Source organism: Pempheris klunzingeri, chromosome 20, assembly GCF_042242105.1.
Source record: "Pempheris klunzingeri isolate RE-2024b chromosome 20, fPemKlu1.hap1, whole genome shotgun sequence".
Classification (NCBI taxonomy): Eukaryota; Metazoa; Chordata; class Actinopteri; order Acropomatiformes; family Pempheridae; genus Pempheris; species Pempheris klunzingeri.
In genome coordinates this window covers 11648821-11667783 of record NC_092031.1, presented here as the reverse complement: position 1 = coordinate 11667783, position 18963 = coordinate 11648821, and the positions used below count along the sequence as shown (strand labels likewise).

Sequence of the window (18963 nt, the reverse complement as noted above, 5' to 3'; positions counted from 1 at the left end):
CATCTGGTTGCTCAGGCACCTCAGCCACGGCCTGCGCTTCTGTCAGAGGTGCTGAGTCCAGGGCGAGGCTGGAGGTGCCCGCTGGGTCGGGCAGATCCTCAACACCCGCTGCAGGCACCACATCGGGTGTGAAGGAGGACTCCTCAGGCAGATTGGACGGGACAGAGAGGTAGGCTAGTGTGGGGCTGGGGGTGGGAGCTGCAGGAAAAGCGACAACTACAAGCAGACAGGATAGTGGGGAAACAATAGGTGTTACTGGAAACTATTTTAATATTGAATGTTTAATTTATGACACTAATGTTCCTAGTTTTACCTTCTGGTTGCACTTGTCCATTTATATAGCCCACATTTTCTGGAAGAGACAAACAGTTAAACATTAACTTGAAGCAATGGAGCCACAAGAGACAAACATGCAGAAATACACACTAAACTTACCGTATCTGTCGATGGGCAGCCCTTCGCCTTCAACTGCAGCTGCTGGAGTTGGTACCTCTCCCTTCACTAGGAGATCAGGAGAAGATAGAATAAGATAAAAAGAAGAGATGGGTGTCCACTGTACATTTGAGCAACCTCTTTCCCTGACGCACCGTAGGATTTTCCAGCTGACTCTGGCTCAATAGGCAGGGACTCATAAGGTACAGCAGCTGTATCTGTTTAAGGGAACAAACAGATAAATGTACAACTTATTTGTACATTTCTAATCCATCTGGCCAGGTAATTTCTAACAATAGTGACAAAATACCATATTCTCCACCAGATCTGCCCTCAGATGCTGATTCAAGGGGCTGCGGCTGGTATGGTCCCTGGTTATCTGTTGAGAGATTGACGTGAAACCAATCAGTAAAAATGTTAAGAATGCAGAGGGGAAGAATGATTGGTATGGAAGGAACACGCTAAAGGCTGTAGTGTACCATATTTCCCGGAAGATTTTGCTTCACTCCCAAAACCAAGAGTTTGTGGTGCATAGGGGATGTCACCTCCACCTTAGCAGCAACCACACAGGGAAGACACATTAAAGTTTAACAAATAAAGAAGTGACAGTTAGGAGGTAGTTGTCATGTTTGCTGAATCTCACCGTATTTGCCTGTTAATTTTCCGTTCTGTCCAAGTCCGAGAGGTTCAGGCTGATACTGTGATCCAGCCAGACCTGCAAGAAAATATATATAAGCTTTAGATTTTCTGCCAGGCAAATTTTCGGTTGGTTGCTGTACAAGAAAGCTAATAATAGTATTTCCCAAAATGTTTTTTACCATATTTTCCAGTAGATTTGGCTTCAGGGCTCAGTCCAGCTGGTTGAGCTTCATAAGGCATTCTTCCATAACCTATAGGAGAAACGCAGGAACAGAGGAAAAAGAGAATAAATAAAAGATCAAGGGAGGAAACCGTGTGAAGTAATCAAATCACAACAAGAGATACTCAGGCTAATTATTCACCATATTTGCCGGCTGTATTTCCATTACTGCCGAGACCAAGAAGTTGTCCACCATTGGGGAACCCACCATACCCTGAGCAGAGACGGAGGGGAAACAGTATAAAGTGACCTCTCACAAATAGACGCCTCATCACGGTCAATCATCCCTATCATCTCTGGAATGGCTACTTCACTGAAGATGAAACTATTAGCCACAGCAAAAAGCTTTTTGTCTTGTTATACTGACCATATTTTCCAGCTGCAGGCTCTCCTCCCATGCCAGCACCAAGACCCCCTGCGAGTTTTATCAAATAATATCATCGTTAATCATTAGTTGGTTTGCTTTCCACTTTTGAAGCTTCACTCATGGCACTGCACATAACTTGACTGAAATTAAACACATTGCTTGTTTTACTACTTACCATATTTTCCAGATGATTTCCCCTCACCAGCAGGCCCATAAGGGCTTCCACCATAACCTGAATAGAATAAAACAAACTGACCATGCACGCTAGTACTGATTCTTACTGGGTATATATGTCCAAACAACACACAATTGGTTTGTGAATAAATCAACTTGCAGTGTCGATCGAGACCTACATGCAGTGTTGACGTAAACGGACTGAAAGAAAAGCATGCGATAATAACATAACATAGACATACCATAATATCCCGCTCCATTAGTCCCTGTACTGAGGGGTTGTCCACCAAACTGCAATCCACCAATCCCTAAACCAGAGTGAGCAGAGAGTAATGTTGCTAGGCACATTAATTATAAGACATGACCTTGTTTTAACAAGTTTCTGCACATCTCAGATATTTCCTTTGAGCAGCTATAAACTCCTTTACAAGCTACAATGTAGTGGAGTGATAAAATACTGACGAGCACTCACCGTACTTGGTGTTTGATTTCTCTGCACTCATTCCCAGGGTCTGACCACCAAAAGGCAAGCTGCCCATTCCTTTAAAATAGGAGAACATTTTCAATTTGGTGCGTTGCTTCTTTTCGTGTGTAAATAATGTAAATAAAGATTTTAAAGAAATAAAGCCTAACTTACCACCATACATGCTGCCCAATTTTCCATTTGGGCTATGGCCAGCGGGCTGAGGCTCAAACTGACTCATTCCTGCACGAGCACACAGGAAATGTTTGTGTACTTTTACACCTTGAGATGAAATATGCTGCTAACATGCACTCTGCAGATTACATTGTGGATTATCCTGCTGACTGGTAATATCTTACTGTTGACATAAATCATGTTTTTATAGGACGGTGAGGTCTTACCATCGAGTCCAGCAGGAACCACTGGGGCCCCATTGTAAGGAACCTGTCCAGCACCGCCTGTACATTCAACAGTAAATTGAACAACAATGGATTATTGTCACTCACTATCCATGTCTCGATCTAATTTACTTCACCCACGTTATATTTATCTGTGGCCATATCATACCTGATTTGCCATTAGCAGTAGGTACACCTTGGCCGAGGCCTGAAAAAAGAGAAAGAATTTAACTAATTCACACAATGTTTCTGAGACTTTCTGAAAAAATTTCACATAATTGTACTTACTTGCATAATCAGGCTGTACACCGGCACTATAGCCATTTCCATTTCCATACCCTGCAAAAAAGACATTAAAAACTACTTCAGTGCTCCAAACTTAGTCTAGTGGGCTAAGCTAAATGGGCTGCAATAGCACAGCAGCAACTATGGGAATATATCATCTACTAATAAATACATTCACACTCATAGTGTTCAGTACCTTAACAAAGTTAGTGTTAACAATGAAACCTACCTGATTTGGACTTGCCTGCTTCTCTAAGACCTGTATTTTCTGAGAAAAATGGCAGAATTTAAGTAAAACCTCATTAAATATAATTACATTCTACAGATTTTCCAGTTTTCATAAAGCTCATCATAAACGTATCATCATCTTACAAGTTCAATTCAAAAGACAAAATGTTTAAAGTTTATTCTTTTAAAATGCACCTCCATGTGAATTCCCATTTCCATAGCCAGCTCCAAGGTACGCTCCTTGTCCGTAACCTGAAGACATACAAAACCACTGTCAATCCACACTTTAAATCACTATTATTCCTGTGTTATATGAGGTTGAATTGCATCCAGTTGGGGAAAAAAAACACTCACCAGGTTGCATTGGTTTACCCGCATAAGGATATCTGAATCCTGATGAACACATAAAACCAAAGTTACTGAAAATTATGTCTGAATTGGTGGACAAAACAACAAGTAATATCAAAGAGCATTCTTCACTGTATGTTTATATTGATGGTAAATATTACCAGCCCCATGCCCATTGCTGAGTCCAGGAACAGTGTAGCCTCCTGCTCCGTAACCTGTGAATAAACAAAACTTCACTGAGGCACAACAGTGACTTCACCTTAATACCACAGAAAAGCAAACAGGTAAAAGTAAAAATTAATTACAAATTACATTATTCATTTAATTACATTAAAATGAATAAATTACTTGGTTTGTTCGCTTTAGCTGCTCCTCCATTTGAATATCCCCCCGCACCAGCACCATATCCTAATGACACAATATCAATACTAGCAGTCAAATAATCATTTCTGCTTTTACATATTGATCCAATGTTGCAGTGGGTTTCAACTATCAACTGTAAAATGCTCCACTGTGAACATTTCATGTACATTATTAATTAGAATGAAGAATAAAGTATTTACCATTGGGTTTAGCACCATATGCATTTGGAACACCAGCTCCTGCTCCGTAACCTCAAAACAAATTAAAGAATCACACATAAATATTATGAACAACGAGAACTGTTGTATCAATGTAAAATACAGCTTTATACCATGAACTGAGTCACTAGTGTACAAGTACCTTTTGTGTTTGTTCCAGAAGATGCTCCAGCACCAGCATTATGAGCTTAAATGACAAAATAATGTGTACACTTAGTTTTCAACATCTACTTTGACTCTTTGTGTTCAGTATTCAAGTCAAGGTGACCAAGATATTGTAGGGTTACAAATATGACATCAGTGGGTTACTGTTAAGTTTTACCTGCCTCCAATGTTTCACTGACCCACTGAAAAACTATCCCAATTCCTTTAAAATGCATCATACATGCAATACAATTAAAAATATACATTATAGCATGTTTTCGATACATGGCTTTTGAAAGGTATACGGTATATAATATATAATGTTAAAATATTATACTCTCAGTTTACCTGGTCTTGGTATTTTCATCCATTGTCCATTTGGTACTCCTGATGGTCCACAGTCTGGAACACCGATGTAAACAAGTGAGCAATCCACCACCAAACAAGCAGACTTCAGCCATTACTTTTGCAGGTATTTGGTCATAAAGTCACAAATCATTAGCTAAATTATTATGAGCTCATGAAGGCGGGATTTCATCTTCAGATTATTTATTGTTCAAAGGAAAGAAAAGGGTTTTTTTTTTACCAGGCTTGGCTGCTTTTGCTCCCTGTCCCTTGGAGATTGAAGCTCCTGCTCCGTTCTCTAAAAATCAGAGGGACAGACCGACAGATTAGGGGTCAGCCGGACATTATCAGTATCTCCTTAAAGTGCAACACTTGCAACGTCATTTAACAGCAATGGTAATTAAACACAGACACATCAGTGGGTTAAACTTGAAAATTCACCTCATGCACGGAATACACCAAATTAAAATGGTAAATATCACAAGGACCACACAACAAAGAAACGCACTTCACACTTTTAGGTTTGAAATGAACATATTGTAAGTTGGTTGATTCCCAACCTGAATCGTTTGAGATTTTCGGAAACACACTTATTTTCTAGCTGAGACTTAAAGTAGATGAAAAGATTGATACTACTCTCATGTTTGTAAAGTAAATGTGAAGCTAAAGCCAGGAGATAGTTAAATAGATAGTAAAATCTATCTACAAGCGCCTCTGAAGCTTTGAACTTAACATGTCAAAACTTGTTTGTTTAATTTGTACCAAAACTTAATGTGTAAAAAGGACAGGTTGTAGTTTAATAGGCCAGGCTAACTATTTCCCTTTGTTTCCACTCACTGTGCTAAGCTAAGCTAATTGCCTCCTTGCTCCAGTGCCATATTTAATGGACAGACTTGACTGGTGTAATCCTCTTATCAAACTAAGCAGATAAGTGTTGCCAAAAAGTCGCTTTGAAAGTGACATGATGATTAACGTAAATATGACAATACTGAGTGAGAGTTTCAACAAGAAGACATTAGACATCAAACACAAGTTATTAGTCATTTTCTGAGAAAACTCTAAAGACATCAAGCAACAAACAAAAGTAAATAGAACTGTAAATACACAAATCTTTACATGAGCACTGGCTAGGATTCACTCTTAAGTTAATACTAAGCATTTCTTGATCTGTACAAAATTTGAAAAAAAACAAAACACATTAATGGGTCTAGATAGTCTAAATAGTGAGACTGCATTTTGATTCCCAGGCAGTTTAGACTGAATCCTAGCCATCAAAACATTAAAACAACACAAACCTTGCAGTGTAAGACACTTAGAGGGATCATAATGTCCACTATTCTACAACAAACTTAGAGTTAGAACAAACACAGGATTCAGTCAACATGTAAACATGCAATGCACACTACTAAACACACACATATCAAGATTTAGTTTACCAGTTGCCCCAGTTTCTCCTGCAGGGGCACCTTTGACCCCGAGCCTTTCAGGTCCTGCCTCAGGCTGATTTTTGATGTTTGCTTCCTCTGGTGCAACCTGAGGCACGCCCACTGACAGTGTTTCTTCGGGGGTGATACCCCCTGCACTCTTAGCTGAAACTGTTTCAGGAACAGCTTTCGTTTTCAGGGGTTTGGTGTTTTCGGGGGCAGCGTCCCCCTCACTGGCGCTGTCTACCCCAAAAAGAACGTCTGCCTCTGCACCTTTTTGCTCAGGCACAGCATTTCCAGTCACATAACCTAGAGGTCATACATTTCATCAACGTTGATTTCTACATATCATTTAGCTAAAGTCTTTTTTCTTCAGACTCACCAGAATAGTTGACGTGTTTGCAGAACGTACATAAAGCAAAAGTACAGAGTAAAAATTCAAAAGCAACACACTATAAAACATTAAACTGACACATATGCATGAGTTGAGTTGTGATTAATTTCTCACTGAGCACACAGAGTCAGGTGATGTTTGCAAATGTATAGAATACAATTTATATTTATGTTTTAATAAACTAGTACAGTGACATTCTGCTACTTTATTTCAATGTTGGATTATTACGGAAACATGCCAAACAATGCAACTGATTCCCAGTAAGTTATACTGTAACTGTAGATAAAGCACCTAAAGCACATATGCAAAAATTATTTTTAAATTATTGATTTTGTAGAGAACAAGTGCATCAATTGGTGAAACCAGTGATTCAACAAAATGAGGAGCCACTGCTGTTTTTAGATTTTTTCCTCCTGCAGAAAAACCATGCACATTGAGGTTTAGGGTACTTGCCTTGAGGAACAGCTGCTGCCGGTTCTGGTGCTGGGTCAGTCTGGGGAACCACTGGTGCGGGTCCAGATGTGAATGCCTTCGTACCAATGGGTGCTGGTTCAGGTGTGGGTACGGGTGCAGGCTTCTGGTCTTTGCTTTGAAGAATGGCCGGTACTGGTTCTGGTATGGCCTGAGGGATTAGCGGTTTCTGTTTGTAGCTTTTTCCTTGTGGCACAGCTGAAGGCAGCTTTTGATGTTTCCCTTGTGTCACCATAATGAGGATACCACTCGTTGGCTCAGGGGCAGCAGGTGCTGCACCTTGAGTTATTGGTTGCTGAGGTCCAACACCCTCCTCTGGTGCTGTGCTTGGCTGCTCAAGAGAGAGAACTCCACCTTTAAGGCCCTTTCCATTGGACACACCTGCACCCTTTGTGCCTTTACCATTTGGCATCACGCCGTAACCTGAGAAACAAACAGATATGTGGGAAAACCAAACCAAATTTTAATAGAAATGATATGCATGTACAGGAGCATTTACCAGCATTGGCTGCTTTGGCCAGCTGTCCATTAGGCACACCAGCAGGACCGCCAAGACCTGTCAAACACATTATCATGCACAAATGTAAACACATGATTTGCAGATCAATGCAATGAATGGAGACAAAATGATGCTGAAAGTTTAAATGCATCTTTTTTTTCCTGCTTTCTTGCTGGCACATAACATCATTATTCCCTTCCTTTCACGAGTGTGGTCACAACACTCAGGGTGGTCAGTCTGGATATCACAAACATTGCGAATGTTACGTAAATGTTATGCAGAATTCTTACCAGTGCCAAGTGTTTTCGCTCCTTCACTGGGTGACACTGCTCCAACTCCTTTGGTGGCTTGAGGGTTTGTGTCTCTGCTTGGCCCTCCATATCCTGCAAATGAAGGTTTATGAAATGTCACAGTGTAATTACAATAATGCAGTTTAAGGGTAGAGATAAACTGACCATCTCAACAAACTAGATTCACAACTTCAAAAATAAATCTGACATTGGATAGCTGGAACTTACCACTGGGTTTACCTGCATATGGACCGAGTGCAGCACCATTTCTAACTCCATGACCTCAAAGAAAACATCACAAGAAGAAAGGAAGGCTGGTAATTATAAAGGATTTAAAATGCCTACTGTATTGCATATTGCTATATGTATTTCCTCTTTACATACGTAGAACAATGACTTAGCCTGGACTAATAGTTTTTCCATGGCACATTACAATCAAGGGGGTTTTATATTTCTCTAATGTCCAGCAGAGAGCGGCATAGACTTGCCGATATTAAATGTAAAGCATGTGTTTAGTGGTCATGATGAGGTGTAGAGAAGCTTTTTCTGTTTTTTGTAATGGAAATGAACGGGCAATATCAAAATGAAACCAATCAACTGTCCAATCACAGCTTCAGAGCAGGACCAGTCAATTATGCCACAGTAAATGATTACAAACATACATAAAACGATGTGTCTTGCATTTCTCTATTTGTCCTTGTTTGACTTGTTTTAATTTAGGCATCTAATATCTTACATGCATAGTATTTAACTATGTATTTTAACAGGTTGTTACCATTGGTTTGGGCTGTTTGGCCTTTGGTAACACCTGCTCCAGCTCCAGCTGCAGCTCCATAACCTTGGGTCAAACATAATATTACATAAATATACCATCACATTGAAACAGAAGGAGATTCTTCTGCATGAGGAACATTTATAACACATTAACACTAAATATACCATAGTTACCGTTGGGTTTGCTTCCATAGCCATTGGGAGCAGCTCCATTTCCATAACCTTGGGATTAAACAAATCATTACAAAAACATCTACATCATGTGTTAAGAACAACGTTTTATGACTTGTTTAAAATAGAAGTAGTACCTGGTTGGGGTCTCATTACACCTCCTCTGTTGGCTCCATATCCTGTAACACATTCATGGAAGCAAATTACTTATATCCTGATTGAGATGTCATCATAAATCATCAGTCTTCATATATATCATGAACTGATTTAAAACAGAGGTGTCTTACCGTTTGGTTTGGCTGCATACCCATTTGGAATATTGCCATAACCTAAAAAGAAAAAAAAAAACATGTCAAAGTAATGTACAATCAGAGTCATGCTGACAACTTGGATTGTGTTTCATGAAAACAGATAATTTAAATTAAAGTTGTTATTTGTAAAAATTCAAAAAATTATGTAAATAATGTAACAATTTGGTGCAAGACATGGATGTTGCTCTAAATATTCTTTTAAAAAAATGCTAAAAAACAAAAGGTGTCCATACCTGGTTTTACTGGCTTTGTAGCACCACCACTGGGGTATCCATAACCTAAATAATTTTACAAACAGCAAGAATATTTAATCTCATACTGTCACTGAAATAAGAGTAATACATTTTAATACATTTCCTGCATGTTGACCCACCATTTGTCAAGGCTCCATTCCCATTAGACGCTCTGGATCCAGCATAACCTTTACATTTTACAACACATGATTTTAGATTATTAACAGGGAGGCCTGTCATTTGTTTTAGTGAACTTGATATATTTATTTGGATATTATTTATTCTTTTTTACCATTGGGTTTTGCACCTTGTCCATTGGATACACCAGCTGCAGCACCATAGCCTAAAATGTCAGAAGGTTTCAGGGTATTAATATTTTATATTAATAATACACAAACATCAAAATAACCAAATTCAGAGATATATAATTTTCACTTGACAGTAGGAATATTCCTACCTGGCCTTGGTCCCTTCATCCCTCCATTTCCATACCGAGGTCCCAGACCCAAACCAGCACTGCCATAACCGCCATTGTAGCCTACAAATACAGTATTCGCATGTATATTAACAAACAGCATTTATGGTTTATTCATCATCCCATGAGTGATGTCAGGATGGACTGACTTTTGTGTGACTCACCTGCCATGGGTTGCGCTCTGTAACCATTATAACCATTATTGCCATAACCTGGAAGAACAAACAGAGGAGTTGTTATTGCTGTATTAGGTGGTTTCCTCGCTACTGTGTCATGGCCTTCACTCACCTTGGTTCCTGGCAAGTTGAGGTACTCCCAGACCTCTGGAGGCTCCCATCCCCATACCTGGACCTTAAACCACAGAGATACACATGTATCACTGTTGTGTGAAACTAAATATTATGATTATCTGAACAGCAAGATGGCAGAAGATGAGTTACCTGCCCCAAAAGGTGGTCGACCATATCCTTTCATAGGTTTACTTCCAGCTCCTCCTTGTCCTGTTAAATCCAAACAGCTTAAGTTACATAAACAAACAGACATGTTTTTTGTCAGAAAAACTCAAAGATGCCACGCTGCATATTCCAACGTAGCCACATCTCTTACCATTTGGTCTTGCCCCATTGCCATTGGATGAGCCAGCTACTGCTCCTTGACCTAAAGGATGAATATTACATTTGAGGATGAATGAAATTAAATTTTTTAAACGTTTTAAATGTTTGTTGTTGTTGGTTTTAGCCCCACTCCCATTAAGGTAGACCAGATCCAACAGCAAAAAGACAAATTTAATTTATCGTCATACAGCACAGTAGGTATTGGAACACCACAAGATCTGTTTAAGGTCCTCGTGTTCTTTGTGCTATAGCTAGACTAACAATAATTTTCATTAGGTTTTGAAATAGCGGATGGAATAGAGACAGGCTTTTTAAACGAAACATGTTGAGACTTGAAATTTGAATTATTTGAGACTTAAGTCTGACTTTGGATACTATTTAATGTCACACTTCAATCGTCGCAAATTACATCATTAACACCCAATCAATAAACTTTTACAACAAAGCATTTTACAACAATGCTGCAGGAACTACCCTACCATTGCCTTTCGTTCCACGCCCATTGTGTGCAGTAGCTGCAGCACCATTACCTACAAACAGATACAACACAAAAATGTTTTCCAATCATTAGCAAAAACCTGAGAGAGGTAGGAGACATCAGATAAAGCTTCAACGGCTTTTACAAGATGTTTTTCTGCTGCTTGTCATTTTGAGACATTACTTTGTGGAAATGAAGCACTACTGTGAATTCAGATTCACTACATTGTCTGTCTTCAAACAATTACTGAAGCTGTGGACTTACCATTCAAATGGCCTCCGTTTCCATTTGGTGCTACAGCAGCAGGAGCTCCATATCCTGAGATTAAAGACACTGTGTGAGTTTAAATGTGTTGTCATCTCAGCATCTGGTGCATGTTTTCCTCCCCGTTTTTCCATCCATTAGCATCCAGTTCGAGGATAATATATATTTTTTTTAAATATTTTGAACATGCACTAAATCGCAAACGGCATATATAGCACACAAACCACGATATATTTAATCTTTCTGTTTTTAAAACTGAACACATATTAATGTCAAACTCAAACCCACATCTGATCTAATACATCATCACATTTAAATACCTTTGCCTTTGGATCCTTGTCCACCGTATCCTCCAGCCTGAGCCCCGTAGCCTGCAACATAAAGAAAATGTAATAAAGTGGGTTGTTATTGGGTTGTTATATAAATGACCTATTACTCAGTGTGCATGAGTGTGTGTGTGTGTGTGTGTGTGTGTGTGTGTGTGCATGTGTCCTTAATGAGAAGACGTGTTTCATACCGTTGCCTTTCACTTGTTGTCCATTGGTTGGACCGGCTTGAACACCATATCCTGCAACAAAGGTCAAACAGCAACAATATTACAGAAAATAATTATTCAGTAAAATTACAATAGATGCACACTGGTGGAGAGATGCATGTAACAGTTACCATTAGATTTTGCTCCATTTCCACTGGGTAAAACTGCTGGATTTCCTCCTGGGGGAGCAACAATGAACGTAGAGATTGGATCAAAGTTGTACGAAACAGTGATTATCATTCCGAGTTTAAACAGAGTGTAAAATGTGCTGTAATATAGTCATTGGAAAAATGACAGGGCTCAATGGCAATAACCTCGAATATATTGACCTCTGCACAAAGGTAATAAATAAAAAATAGATTTGTAAAACTGCTCTTGCAGCAAATTCCACTTTACTGCTGTCCATTTGTATGATTGCTGGATTACAAATACAAAAAATGAAATAAAATGAAACATTAACATAATGTATACACAGTAGACTGCCTGTCTACATAGAATGATTTAAACTGTGGACTTACCATTCACATGGCGTCCGTTTCCATTTGGCGCTACAGCAGCAGGAGCTCCATAACCTGGAGATTAGAGAGACTGTGTGAGTTTAACTGTGCCCTCATCTCAGCATCTGGTATACGTTCTCTACATGATCATGGAGTAAATCCCAAATGGTTTGTGCAGCACAGAAATCATGATCAAGCTCAACCCCAAATGTAAAACATCATCACATCTAAATACCATTGCCTTTGGTTCCTTGTCCACCGTATCCTCCAGCCTGAGCCCCATAGCCTGTCACATAAAGAAAATGTAATAAAGTGGGTTGTTATTGGGTTGTTATAAAATATAAATGACCTATTACTCAGTGTGCATGAGTGTGTGTGTGTGTGTGTGTGTGTGTGTGCATGTGTCCTTAATGAGAAGACGTGTTTCATACCGTTGCCTTTCACTTGTTGTCCATTGGTTGGACCGGCTTGAACACCATATCCTGCAACAAAGGTCAAACAGCAACAATATTACAGAAAATAATTATTCAGTAAAATTACAATAGATGCACACTGGTGGAGAGATGCATGTAACAGTTACCATTAGATTTTGCTCCATTTCCACTGGGTAAAACTGCTGGATTTCCTCCTGGGGGAGCAACAATGAACGTAGAGATTGGATCAAAGTTGTACGAAACAGTGATTCTCATTCCGAGTTTAAACAGAGTGTAAAATGTGCTGTAATATAGTCATCGGAAAAATGACAGGGCTCAATGGCAATAACCTCGAATATATTGACCTCTGCACAAAGGTAATAAATAAAAATAGATTTGTAAAACTGCTCTTGCAGCAAATTCCACTTTACTGCTGTCCATTTGTATGATTGCTGGATTACAAATACAGAAAATGAAATAAAATGAAACATTAACATCATGTTTATACAGTAGACCGCCTGTCTACATAGAATGATTTAAACTGTGGACTTACCATTCAAATGGCGTCCGTTTCCATTTGGTGCTACAGCAGCAGGAGCTCCATAACCTGGAGATTAGAGAGACTGTGTGAGTTTAGCTGTGCCCTCATCTCAGCGTCTGGTATACGTTCTCTACATGATCATGGAGTAAATCCCAAATGGTTTGTGCAGCACAGAAATCATGATCAAGCTCAACCCCAAATGTAAAACATCATCACATTTAAATACCATTGCCTTTGGTTCCTTGTCCACCATATCCACCAGCTTGAGCACCATAGCCTGTCACATAAAGAAAACTTTGTTATTGTTTTGTTATTATTCATTGTGTGTGTGTGTGTGTGTGTGAACATGTGTGAGAGAAAGAGAGAGACTGTGGTTTTTTGACCATTGTGAGGACAATTTGCTTTGTCCTAACAACTTCAAAGCCATTTGAGGGTTAAGGTTTTAAGGCTAAGGCTAGAATTAGGCTAAGGTTAGTGTAAGGGTTAGGGTTGGGCATTTAGTTGTGATGGTTAAGGTTAGGGTAAGGGGTCAGGGAATGTGTTATGTCAATGCGTGTGTGTGTGTGTGTGTGTGTGTGTGTGTGTGTGTGTGTGTGTGTGCATGTGTCCTAAATGAGAAGACGTGTTTCATACCGTTGCCTTTCACTTGTTGTCCATTGGTTGGACCGGCTTGAACACCATATCCTGCAACAAAGGTCAAACAGCAACAACATTACAGAAAATAATCATTCAGTAAAGTTACAATAGATGCACACTGGTGGAGAGATGCATGTAACAGTTACCATTAGATTTTGCTCCATTTCCACTGGGTTTAAACAGAGTGTAAAATGTGCTGTAATATAGTCATCGGGGAAATGACAGGGCTCAATGGCAATAACCTCTCATTCACTGACCTCTGCACAAAGGTAGTAAATAAAAGATGAATTTGTAAAACTACTTTTGCAGCAAATTCCACTTTACTGCTGTCCATCTGTATGCTTGCTGCATTACAAACACTCACCACTTTGCTAAAACATGGCTAAACACAGAAGCTTCACTGGAAGCTGTATTCTATAACTTAACATTACCACTTGTTGATGAACAAAGAGAATAATCAATGGTCACTCACCATTGGGTTTACCTCCACTCCCACCGGCTGCAGCACCATAACCTAGAGGCCAATAAACACACACCAAACATTTAGTATGCTCTGGAAGGTTTTTGGAAATGAAGTGCTACTGTAAAATGATTTTAAAATGAAATTTCCAACATTAACATAATGTATACACAGTAGACTGCCTGTCTACATAGAATGATTTAAACTGTGGACTTACCATTCAAATGGCGTCCGTTTCCATTTGGTGCTACAGCAGCAGGAGCTCCATAACCTGGAGATTAGAGAGACTGTGTGAGTTTAACTGTGCCCTCATCTCAGCATCTGGTATACGTTCTCTACATGATCATGGAGTAAATCCCAAATGGTTTGTGCAGCACAGAAATCATGATCAAGCTCAACCCCAAATGTAAAACATCATCACATCTAAATACCATTGCCTTTGGTTCCTTGTCCACCGTATCCACCAGCTTGAGCACCATAGCCTGTCACATAAAGAAAACTTTGTTATTACTCATTGTGTGTGTGTGTGTGTGTGTGTGTGTGAACATGCTTGAGAGAAAGACAGAGAAAGAACATGATCCTTGTACAGTTATGAAAGCACATTCCTGCATTGTGAGGACAATTTGCTTTGTCCTTACAACTTCAAAGCCATTTGAGGGTTAAGGTTTTAAGGCTAAGGCTAGAATTAGGCTAAGGTTAGTGTAAGAGTTAGGGTTGGGGTGAGAATGAGTGTGTGTGTGTGTGTGTGTGTGTGTGTGTGTGTGTGTATGTGTGTGTGTGTGTGAGAGTCTGAGCATGTGTCCTAAATGAGAAGACGTATTTCATACCGTTGCCTTTCATTTGTTGTCCATTGGTTGGGCCGGCTTGAACACCATATCCTGCAACAAAGGTCAAACAGCGACTATAGTATAAAAATAATCATCAAGTTAATCTAGAATTATTTGTAAAACAGATGCAAACTGATAGAGAGATACATGTAACACCTACCATTAGATTTTGCACCATTTCCATTGGGCAAAACTGCTGGATTTCCTCCTACATTAGAAATGATGCATGTAGAGAGTTGATGTAAGTTGTAAGTTGTTGATGTAAGTTGATACTGAGTAAAATGTGCTCCAGTATAAGTAACATTCACTTTTTAAGCCCATGGTTCAAGTGTTAGTTTAGTGGTGAAACAGAAGCTGAAAGTCTTGCATTTGCTGTCAAATCTGGCTTTTTAAAAAAAAATCTGACATAGGTCCACATTGGAACACCTACTCTGTGGTTTGCCGCCTTGTCCATTGGTTACACCAGCTGCTGCTCCATAACCTTAAAACAAAGATGAAAAAACATAACCGTAAGACCGGACATAGTTCTTAGCTCCTACCACTAAAATTTTTATAGAGTTACACATGATTATTTTGAGTGTTTCACTAAAATCGAGCGAAAACAGGAACATGGTGAATTTACCTTTTGTCCCTCCTCCATTGGTTGCACCTGCAGCTGCACCATAGCCTTAAATGGGGCAGATGTAAGGTGGGAAAAGTTAGAATAAGCTGTACCATATGCATGTGACACACTAACTGCTGGCCCAAAGCAGGAGTGTAATAAAAATCAGGAAAATTTCTTTCTAAAATCATATTGATCTATCATGCAGATTTATGTAACGTTCTTATTCAATATTCACTAACCCATGCCTTTTGTGGGATATCCACCGTATCCGTTTTGTGCACCCATTGCCTGACCCACACCTTAGAAAGAAATAATTAATGTCAATGTATTCTATGGGATAGGGGAATTCATGGCTGGAGAAATCAGCTGTTAATTTACCTTTTGATGGCATCAGCATTCTTCCTACACCTCCGCCGTTCTGAGGTTTCTTTCCTAAAAATATCACCACCAAGACAGCTGTGAACTAAAGCTTGAGTCGGTGTGGAAATCCCACAAATGTAATAATTCTCATGTTCCATGATGACAGAAAATGGACAGAATGTGATGGACTTACCATTAGGCTGTGGCCCTTGACCAGCGGATACTCCAGGTGAAGGACCGTAACCTTAAACACAGCACGTTTAAAGTTAAATTACATTCAGGTTCATTTATTTTTTGCATCATATCTAATGTCAATCCTGACTCCACAGTAAGTGGAAGTGATCAGATCATTTATACTAAGGACAAAACTACTCTTCATTTCACAAATATCACAGCCAATCTTGCAATTTGTTCAGGGACTCCATGAAAATGATTAGGGGGACTGTGGGGGAATGGGGAGGAGAAATCTTGGGAATTATTTCTAAATTATAATTCCCAAATATAAAATTTTATTTATTTATTTACTTACTGATCTATTTTTTTTGAGAGCAAGGGAAGGTCTTCACATTCATATTTTCATTCAAACTTCCCTTGTGAGAGTCATTATATAAATTTCTATGTGCACTCTACCCCTTATAACAGAGAGCAGAAATGCAGTAATGTGTGTCATATTAAGTAAGTTTCCTCCGTCCATGGACGATTTAAACTTACACAGTTAATCTTCCATTCATTTTCTTAAGTCAACAGAATGGCCCCCCCCCCAACAATAAAAACACTTTTTTAAATGGAACATAAGGTTCGCTCCCCTCTAAGCCCCAACAATAACCTTACAGTCCCTAAATTATTAAAAAATAAATTAAACAGACTAAGTTTTTAAAAGCTAAATCCAGTCTCCTGGAGAGTCAGTAGTCTGATGAGCCATTGTTGGGAAGTAGCATGCCAAAACTACAGAAGTCAATGGACCGTCTGTGTACAAGCAGTAAAACTATTCTCTTCCCTTCTCACAGAGGGATGTTAAATTTAGACGGCTGCTGCCACCGAAGCCAGACTGCCTTTGATTTCACCAATGGAGACCGCTGGCAAGGAGGAAAGAATATATAGTTGCCTCGCGTCGTCACAAGAAAAGTTGGTACCGAGCACATGTTAGAGCCATACAGTGAGCGTTGCTAAGATTTCAGTTTAACATCATCGTTTGAAATTTGACAAGCAAACCCAAGCATCTGAAAGACATTTGTCTCGTGTCTTTCTCTTATCTTCTTATCAGGTTGTACTTTTGCACTGCACAAGACTGGAGCCTGAATTCTGGCAGAATTTTAACACATTTAGGGAGGAAAAGGAAAAAAAAATAACTGCGAACATACAAATAAAAGTACATTGTATATTTGTACAGTTCTGTTCTGTAAAAACATTAACATCCCATTTATTCAGGGAGGGGTGTAATCATTTCTCTTAATGATTTCTGTTCATACTATGGTACCTTAAATTTTGGTTTAAGTACAGTAATATCTGTTTACATCTGTTTACACATTAGGTGGTGTTTTTTCAATGCAACATTTAAGACATGTAAAGGGTCTCTCATTAAAAGAAGGCTGTAGTACAGAGCTAGTGGAATTGGTACATGTGTGAATTTGGATGTTGTAGTTTCATAAAGTGGAAACAGCCTCAGAAACATGTGCAGTACTGTAATTAGTGAATAAAGGATTTTCTTTGTGATACTGTCATGAAATGAGCTGCGATGACAGATTCTAGTTGTGGAACAGGAGGAAAGTAAAGCAGCGTCAGGGATTAATACTCAGTATATGTGGTTTATTTTCTAGCATAATTCCTTTTTTTAGAGGTCTTTCTGTCACAAGCAGCAAGAAGAAAAATCGTGAAATGCAGTACGTCACACACAGGCTACTTGTAAGACTTGAATTATGGTACGGAGACAGAGAGCAGTTCCTCACTGTCGGCCAACAGACGTCGTCGTCATCATCCTTGGCCATATGTCAGCTCATAACTCACATGCCAAATATTTCACCACTGTTTGACCACAGTGACGCTACAGGATATATGATACACATTTCTTCCCCCAAATGAACTATATAGCTGAATTTTGTCTGGGAGGTTTAAACTGGCCCATTTTACTTAATTATCCAATTAACTTTCTAATTTCCTCCCACCAGATATGTTTGCATTCATTCTAAAAAAAAGTTAATTTACAATCAATCAATTCACCTTTATTGATCCCCCAAGGGGGGAAATTCCATTACAAAATACATCCCATACAAAATAAATGTAAATCAAACTGAGGCAGTGGTTATCGCATTATTTTAAACATGACTGACTCTCAGCAGGAGGCCTTCACCTCTGTACTTCACTCACCCCCCGTGTGTGCTGCGTGCACCAGCCAAAGGATCACCGCACTCTGAAGAAGTAGTCGTCCCAACATAGTGGACCTGAAGGAAAAAGCCCAAAATGTTTTAGACCCGGCAGGAGAAAGAAGAGGGTAAAGCAGGTGACCTGGAGTGGGGAATGTACTCTGATTGTGAGGGTCTAATATACACTCTGGTCTGAGGCGCCCCTCCTTCTGCTTATAGATGCTCCTGTTCTCCAGATCCTCCCCCATTTGTTTGGAAAGACACCCGAGGTGTACACATGCTAACTAAATAATTGGCCACTTAAAGTACATTAACACTTAAGAGAGAGATAGAGAAGCAAAGAGAGGGAGTTCACCAGATTGGACAGTGACTGATGAACTCTGGACAGAGCATCACACAAACTGAAGTGAAAAAAACATTTCCTCTGGAAACAGAGTGCACTTTGAAATATTCAAATTAACTGCAGTCAGTCACATATAGCATGTATTAGATGACAGAAGTCAATCACACATAAGAACATCAAACACACTGTAAAGCATAAAAACAGCCCTGAATAGGAACTTATTCTCATCTGAACAGTCCAACCATGGAAACACACATACAGCAGGCGTGCTAAGCTAAACACCAGCAGCCATAAATCATTTTTAATGACTATACCACAGTGACAGAAACCAACAATGTTTAAAGCTTGCATGCAATGATGTGAAC

The 18963-nt window shown here is 39.3% G+C and overlaps 1 protein-coding gene across 1 annotated transcript; it reads right to left on the bottom strand.

Moving 5' to 3' along the window:
- Nucleotides 1–464: 464 nt before the first annotated feature.
- On the bottom strand, nt 465–18503 carry cmn (calymmin). The gene is made up of 44 exons (XM_070852256.1): nt 18416–18503; nt 16089–16139; nt 15914–15967; nt 15362–15412; nt 14932–14982; nt 14322–14375; nt 14117–14158; nt 13642–13692; nt 13021–13074; nt 12486–12536; nt 12290–12340; nt 12076–12129; nt 11540–11590; nt 11343–11393; nt 11023–11076; nt 10760–10810; nt 10273–10323; nt 10107–10166; nt 9955–10017; nt 9831–9878; nt 9649–9729; nt 9484–9534; nt 8935–8976; nt 8785–8826; nt 8642–8698; nt 7703–7795; nt 7413–7469; nt 6896–7336; nt 6061–6357; nt 4866–4922; nt 3716–3769; nt 3561–3599; nt 3402–3458; nt 2982–3032; nt 2863–2901; nt 2697–2753; nt 2470–2538; nt 2305–2373; nt 1251–1322; nt 1076–1147; nt 912–983; nt 743–811; nt 560–650; nt 465–501 (listed from the first exon to the last, which is right to left on the bottom strand). Exons 1-44 carry the CDS (start codon nt 18501–18503, stop codon nt 465–467), a joined length of 3147 nt encoding a protein of 1048 aa, XP_070708357.1.
- Nucleotides 18504–18963: the final 460 nt, after the last annotated feature.

What these genes read in the sequence shown, in the direction of transcription:
- cmn (XM_070852256.1), bottom strand. Translation starts at nt 18,503, where the DNA reads ATGGGGGAGGATCTGGAGAACAGGAGCATCTATAAGCAGAAGGAGGGG. An exon ending in ACAACAAATGAAAGGCAACG is followed by an intron (nt 14,376 to 14,931) that starts GTATGAAATACG and finishes TCTAATCTCCAG; the next exon opens with GTTATGGAGCTCCTGCTGCT. An exon ending in AAAATCTTCCGGGAAATATG is followed by an intron (nt 812 to 911) that starts GTACACTACAGC and finishes ATCTCTCAACAG; the next exon opens with ATAACCAGGGACCATACCAG.